Source organism: Centruroides vittatus, unplaced genomic scaffold (genome assembly GCF_030686945.1).
Source record: "Centruroides vittatus isolate TY-2023 unplaced genomic scaffold, ASM3068694v2 contig_350, whole genome shotgun sequence".
Taxonomy (NCBI): Eukaryota; Metazoa; Arthropoda; class Arachnida; order Scorpiones; family Buthidae; genus Centruroides; species Centruroides vittatus.
This window is the reverse complement of record NW_027122173.1, coordinates 870,219-878,013: the sequence shown is the minus strand read 5'-3', so window position 1 is coordinate 878,013 and position 7,795 is coordinate 870,219. Positions and strand designations below refer to the sequence as shown.

At 32.2% G+C, this 7,795-nt stretch overlaps 1 protein-coding gene across 1 annotated transcript in view; it reads right to left on the bottom strand.

Moving 5' to 3' along the window:
- Positions 1–2,658: 2,658 nt before the first annotated feature.
- LOC136974563 (5-hydroxytryptamine receptor-like) overlaps positions 2,659–7,795 on the bottom strand; it is a 72,387-nt gene continuing 67,250 nt past the window's right edge. Inside the window, exon 2 of the mRNA XM_067269477.1 lies at positions 2,659–4,521. Within this exon, the coding sequence (XP_067125578.1) occupies positions 3,146–4,411 (1,266 nt within the window). The 5' untranslated portion in view covers positions 4,412–4,521 and the 3' untranslated portion in view covers positions 2,659–3,145. The remainder of the gene's footprint in view (positions 4,522–7,795) is intronic.

Here is a 7,795-nt window from a genome sequence, read left to right as displayed (position 1 = left end):
TTCAATATTTATAAATGCTAATTCTGTAATCTATATAACATGATCTTTGTTCTTTTTTATGATACAGTCTATATAAAACCCACTTTCTCGCTCGATGAATACTAGTGCGGATATTCGAAGTTTTTTTCATATATTCCTTTGGAAATGTAGTAAATATATAATAAAAAGAAGCTCTTGAACATATCCATGTAAATTGAAAATAATATTTTTAATTAGTCTACAATTAGAAAATGTAAATGACTACATTTAAATTGAAATAATTAAAGTGATTTATGAATCGGATTAGTGGGTTAGGTAACGCAATACATGGGCGATCTGCCAAGGCGGAGTGCCTCCTGGGAAGACTTTTTATGTTATATTGGCCTCTATTTAAGTGTTAGACACGTGAATTATGGTAAATTGGCCTCTATTTAATTGTTAGATACGTAAGAAAAACCCGAAAAATACCACGCGGTCAGCCCATTAGCGAGGCGCAAACCTGCGACCAATTACCACTGGTTAGTGGCGTCATTCACTCGGTCATTGATAGACGATATAGATTTATGGAAATAAATTTTTTTATTGATAAACTTACATAAACATAAATATTTAAATATTACTTTTCCATTTTGTTAAGATTTTTTAAAAATTATAAACATGTATTCAGAAATTCAGAATTTATTCCTGCTTTCATTTGCTCTCAAAAACTTGTGAATCCATTCACAAAAACTTGTTTGTTGGGGTTGTGACACCCAAAGGCATGACTAAACAAGCAACAGAAGAAGTTGTAAGTGAAGTTGAAGGGCGATTATTAATAACTATAAATAAATAAATAAATAAAAACATATTTAACTAGCAGATTTTAAATTTTAATAATAATAATAATAATAATAATATGTCATCAGTAGTGTAACTAAAATTGATATTAGGAGGAAGAGCGAATTAGAACTTCATGGTACTGGATGCAAACCCCAGTGCCACTGTGGATTTTTAAAATATTAATATTATTCTCTTATTTACATAAAATTATAAAATTAAAAGATATTTCAAATTTTGAATTATTTTAAACATTTGTCTTGGATATTTTTAAATAAAATTAATTTTAACTTGAAGATAAACACGGACTTTTTTCACACGTTTAAATAAATACAACTGGATACTCTATAAAACACTTGTGAATGTTTTATTATTATTTTATACATAAATAGTTTAATTATATATATATAATAACATCTTATACCTAAAATTAAACCTTTTACGTATAAAATAAAAATAATTTTAAAATTAGATTTTATTATAATATATATTCATTTTAAATTAAAAATATTATTTTCACTTTTAAATATGGGAATCCGCAGAAAATTTTCCATAGAGGATCTGCTCTAAGAAACAAATCATTACATCGATACATTTTTATTTAATTACTTAATTTTTGGGGGTATTTTCACATGTGGATTGTAGAATACAGTATTATATCAATACAAAAAGACAAACAAGTCGTCCCATGGTCGAGGGTATGAGGTTACATATTTCAATTACTTTTACGATTATAATTTGTGGAATTTTTTTACTCGATCCCAGGGAAGGACAAATGCTCCGTTTGCCCCCTTTGCGGACGCCCATGCTTTTAAGTAAAACTATTATTTTAAAATTAGACTACTGTAATGATGAATATTTTAATTTTCATTTTGAAATAGTAATGTTATACAGAATTAATGAACTTTAATCTAGATCTTATACAGGATGCTTCAAATAACTATAAATGAAATAACATAAAATGAAAGTAATTTGTGACAATAGTAACTTGTAATGAGAGTAATTTGTAATGAAAGTAATGTGTAACTTGTAATGCAGGTAACGTTTTTTAGTGGAAAGTTGTCCTTTGCGTAGTTCTCTATCCTGTACAAGAAATCACCATCCAATTGTGGAGATCAAAAAAGTATGATCCTCCTACTCCTGCAACAATGGCTGCGTACCTTCATATAAGTTTTAACATTATTTTTTAAGCACCCTATATAATAACTATCATTGTTAAACAAAATGTTAAAATAATGCAATAGTAAAATATGATTAAAATTTATATTCGATAAATCTACTATAAAGTAATTCAGAAAATTTAACGCTCACGTTTCATTAATTTACATTCTAAATATTTCAGCGTTATCAATCTCTTTAATTCGAGTTCTCTTGTCGTCTTTTCTGATCAAGTACCACCATAAAATCTATTTATTAATCAAAATATGAATAATTTTCGAGCAAATAAGATATCTATCTTAGTAAAGTATAGAAGAATATCTATCTTAGTGAGTCGGAAACTGAAACGATTTCATTTAAATGCGTTTGCTGCTAAGGATTTAACATTCTAAAAGTACTTCCAACTCTCTTTCTGGTGAAGGCAGGTGAAATGTAATAAATAAACAAGTGTAACAGGCTGATAAATGGATATGATATTAATCAGATTAAGTATTTCGTTCACGGGAATTGATGCATTTATCTTTATGTAAATGTTTAGAAGCTCGCTAGTAATCGATCTGCTGATATGTACGAACGCTTTCTATCTCTAAAAAGTGAAATAATTTTAAAATTATTTATGTTACTTCCCGACGTAATAAAGGAGTTATTTTTGATACAACAATATAAAAACAAATCGAAAATTAAAATTTATTGTTGCGTTTTTTTAATGGAATAATTTTGCTCTTTAATATTTAAATACGAGTATATTTATCACCATTCACATTATAAAGCCTGGAATATTACAGTTTTAAATGCTTACAACAAATTTAACATATGTTTATTCCGACTTTATAACAAGATCTCTATAGTTTATATTCGTTTTTTATCTATTCACGACAAATTTTAATTAATAAATAATTTTATAAAGATCTACTTCAAATACATTTTGCTTTCAATTTCAGAGTAAATGGATAGTAACTTAACCTGACTGTATAACTTCTTAGTCCTTTATAGACAGACAGTCGCCTGCAACAGTCTCTTCCTAAGGTACTATTTATCGATTACCAGTGCAAGGCAAACGATTCTCTTGCTCAACAAACGCCTCGATGATTCAGTTCCTGACAACTGGTCACTCACCTGTCTCAACATTCGACTTAAAGTACTTCCAAGATTGATCTGTGCCGGTATCACTTTTTCACGAAACTTTTCGATCTCATCTTCTATACGTCGATCTCTTTTCTCCGCATAAGATGCGAGTAAATGCATTACGGAAATCTGGACTGAAGATGGTATAGATAATTGGATTTATCATGGAATTGGCATATCCTAGCCAGAGGAATATGCTGAAGACGTAATCTTCTGGCTGACATAACTGGCACAGAGGCATAAGGAGAGCTGTCACGAAAAACGGCAACCAGCATACAACAAACACTCCTGTAATAATAGCCAATGTCTTTGCTGCTTTCTTTTCTCGTTTTAACTCCAGGCACTCTTTTCTCTTCTTCCTTTTCTTTTTAGGTAGAATAGGTGCCGTAATGTCTTGATGATCAGTCATTCCATTAGTGGCACAGTTAAAGTCGGAACTGTGATGAGATGATGATGTTGTAGTTGTTACAACTGTTAATTCTGTCATTACTGGTGATACGGTTGTTTTGGAAGCCTTCCCTAATACCGGTACACTTCTGCTTCCAGGCTTATTACGTATTCGCTTTCGGGCAACTCGAAATATTCTTCCGTAAAGAACAAAAATAGCAACTAGTGGTACATAAAATGTCGAACAGGTGGCAAAGATTTGGTAAGCTGCATCTTGACTAACCAAACAACGCTTTTCGATTTCGACTCTCTGATGAAAATCTGGATCTTTCCACCCGAAAACTGGGGCAAAAGAAACGACAAAAGCCACCCCCCATACGATTATAATCATGACACTGATATGACGAATGTTTCTTTGTCTTACATAATCGACATGCGTTACGGCCCAGTATCTGTCTACAGCTATAGCCAATAAATGAAGGATGGAAGCCGTACAACACAATACATCACAAGACGTCCATACATCACATAATTCGGGTCCAAGTGTCCATTCTTGACGAACTTCATATACAGCACCCAAAGGCATGACTAAACAAGCAACCATTAAATCGGCAACGGCTAAAGATAATACTAAACCGTTGCCAACCGTTTGCAGATTTCTTTCCAAAAATATAGCTGCTATGACAAACACGTTACCAACTACAGTAGCCGAAATAACCACACCCAACGCTACAGATGTGAAAGCCATGAACATTAAATTAGTATCTGTAAAATAATTTTCAACAGAAGAATTCGAATCGTGTGTCTCATTGATATAATAAGTTAGATTATGGGTATTATTCAGAGGCCACAAATAGGTGTCCGTAAGGAATGTTAGATTCATCAGGAAAATCTGTTCTTCGGGAAGCGTCCAAGAATTATTCATTTCGATGAGTGGAAAATACATGGTTTTAAGTTACGTTGATGTCTGCAATGACGACATTCCTGGGGATTTCAAGCGATTTTAATCTTCTGTAACGAGAAATTCTTGCTTCCAAATAATCTTGCCATTTCTTTCTGAAAATAAGAAATAAAAAAATAAGAAATCTTGGATATTTTTATTCTGCAATAAACTTTGTAATTGTACAGAATTTGTTATCTTGACCGTTCAAATGATCGAAACAGGTGTTGGGTAAAGTTAAAGAGAATTCCATAAAACTTTTAATTGGTTGTACTCTTTGTCTTAGAGTCAATTTTTCGCTTTTATTTCAGATCGATACGGTACGATATATTCATGTCTATTAATAACGGAAAAAAAATAGTGACGTAAATTACGTTCGAAATTTTTTTCATTTATTTAACTTTAAGAATGTCTTTTTTATGGAAAAAAATAATAATACAATAAATTTATTTAAGTAGAAAAACTTAAAGTTCTAAATTTATTTCTTTAATCACGAGCTCTCTCTTCCGCAATTGATATAAAAATAAATTGAAAAATTTCAGTTTGTCGATTTTATATTAAAAGATAATCAGCATAAATTTTGTCTAGAAATTTTATATTAGTCGAACTTTTTTTTTTATAATATATAATGAATTGTTCAATATTTTACGTTTAAAATACAGTTTTTGTTCTATATTGAGTTTAAAAATACGCTAACATAAATGAATTTTTAAAAATGTCTCTCGCACAGAGAGTAAATAATTTTATTATTTTATTTTGGAGCTAAACGGAAGAGTTAACTAAGAGTTTATTTAGTAATGTTTGAGACTGAATAGGTGCAGAAAGGAAATAAAACATGTAGAAAATTTTAAGATTAAGGCAACAGCTATCGACATTTTCCAAATACCTTTACAGTGAGGACAGCAAAAAATGCTGTAAGAAATATTTACTGTTTTAATATTATGTAACTATATAAGTTTTTAAGTAGTTTTTGAAAAATTTAAGTCGTGTAAAGCTGGAATTTAACATAAAACAGTGTATTATATGATCTATTTAAGTATCATAAGACATTTTTCATAACACGTTTAGTTAGAAGTTTTTATTCCTGTGTAACGTTAAACATGTGTAAGCTACTTTTTAATTTAATATTTTGTATTTATCTTCATTAATTTAAAAGTAAGCCCTTTATAAAATTAAATTTATCCAAATATTTTTTTCTGTCAGTTATAAACTCTTATATATATAAAAAGTTCGATGTTGATATTCTTTATATATTAAAGATAATTTTTTTTGGGTTAATGTTACCTTAGGTTCCGAGATGGCGGCGGTGGGAATTTTTCCCTATCTTGGCGACTGCGGCGGAGAAAAATTTTTTCCCTAGAGTCGTGACGTCGACGCCGTTGAGAATTTTTCCCCGTTCGGTTTCAACCCCGAGTTCGACGTTGCCGAGTATCCTGTAACCTCGAAACGGCGACGGTCGTGGGTAAATTTGCGACGGTAGAGGGAGCCTTTTCGTGACGTCGTGCGAGAGTAATATCGGCGGGAAATTCGTAGTGGTGTTACGAACGAATATGCAAATGCTCGATCTGTGACGTGATTTCTGTTCATTTCAATGCAATTTTATGCAAATCGACTAGTTTCCAGTTGGAATCGTTTACTGCAGTGTTGCGACGAATTGCGTATTGGAATAATTGCTGTGGTTTTTTTCTGGTTACGATATTTCATTTTTTTTCCTCACCACCTCCCCGCGTTTAGTTTATTGCCGATTATTCGATAATGAGTAGTTTTGCCGATTTGAGTTTCAACGACGAATTTCGGTCGAGTTGCACCACCAGTGATTTCTACAAGTCAATGGAAGACGACTTTTTGGAGCTATGTTTGCCTCCCCGTATCGATAACGCATTGAAATTTCCGAAATTTGCTGTAAAAGTAGGCATACAGCCGACCGAGTCCGTTTGCATTCCGTGCGATTCTAAATGCAAATTATATCATCGGAGTAATAGAGAAAGCTGTTTCTTGCGATGTAGTAAGTGCGGAACGAAGACTTCTGCCTTTGAAGGAACATTTAAAAGTAAATTTGGCCACATTTCTTGGGGTTGCATTCTGTCGTTTATATGGCCAAGTAGTAATAAATCGAACACAGGGAAACGCCAATCGACCAATAAAAGAGCAGCCGAATCGAAAAGAACAGGGAAGAAAAGAGCCGCACTAAGAGAAAAGGAAAGTATCCAAGCTGGCAAACTCGAAAAAAGAATGGATCGGAAAGGGGAAAAAAAAAGTAGGAAAAAGTAGGCAACCACCATCGAAAAGTGAGTAAAAAAAATTCTTTTTTTTTTTTTCTTTCGGTTATTTCGGTTAACGTCCGCGGAGTCTGCAGAGAAATTCAAGATGGCGGCCGGAAACGCGGCCATCTTGAATCGAGGAAAAAATTTTTTCCCCGTCGCAGTCTCCAACGTAGGGAAAAATTTCCCCCGCCGCCATCTCGGAACCTAGGGTAACATTAACCTTTTTTTGTTATAAACGATTATTTTTATAGTTTATTCGGTATTAATGCTCATAAAACCATGGCTTTGACGATAATAAATGTTTAAAATTTAAGAAAAGTAAACATAAATATGTACCACTACAAAGAAATATACTTCTTAAACATGTATATATTTATATGTAGAGAATTTTTAATAAACATATTACTACGCCATAGAGATAATATTACACATGGTGCCAAATAACTCAAGTTATTTTGATGGTAGGACCCGCAGCTAGCGTGAAGTTGCTGAAGAATTTAATGGGCTGTATAGAAATCTCTGCGCGTGATTTGGAAAGTCTGGATGCAACCTCTTCACGGTAATTGCGATTCCTACCATAAATACTATGGTTCCAGACTTAGGAAACACACTAAATTACAAATAAATAATATAGATATAGTATAAATTATCAATATTCCTAAGTATTTTATTTTAATTTAATATTTATGTATTTATAAAATAAATACAGAACTGTATACTTGATATATACATACATATTCCTATATATGTTTTGATGCCTATTCCTGTACAATGCATTAAACATTATTTTGATTGAGTATTTTGGGCTGCAATTTGAAAAATTGTAGACCTATAAATTCCCACTGTCGCCTGTCTGTCCTTTCTTAATCTCAAGAATGGCGTAAGATAGATGAAATTCGAGACAGGTAGGAAAGCTTAGGAGTAGTAGGCCCAGACTAACTATATAAGAACGTCCACTTTGCACCGGAAGTCACATTATGCTAATTCAAAAATTTTATCCTGAAAGAAGTTAGATAGATGACCGGCACGATTCTTTTACTAACAGGAAGCGTATAACGTACAGGGGCAAGACACTACTAAATTTGTGAACATTCTGACGAAGATTTCAGCCCGGCATTGTGACGAT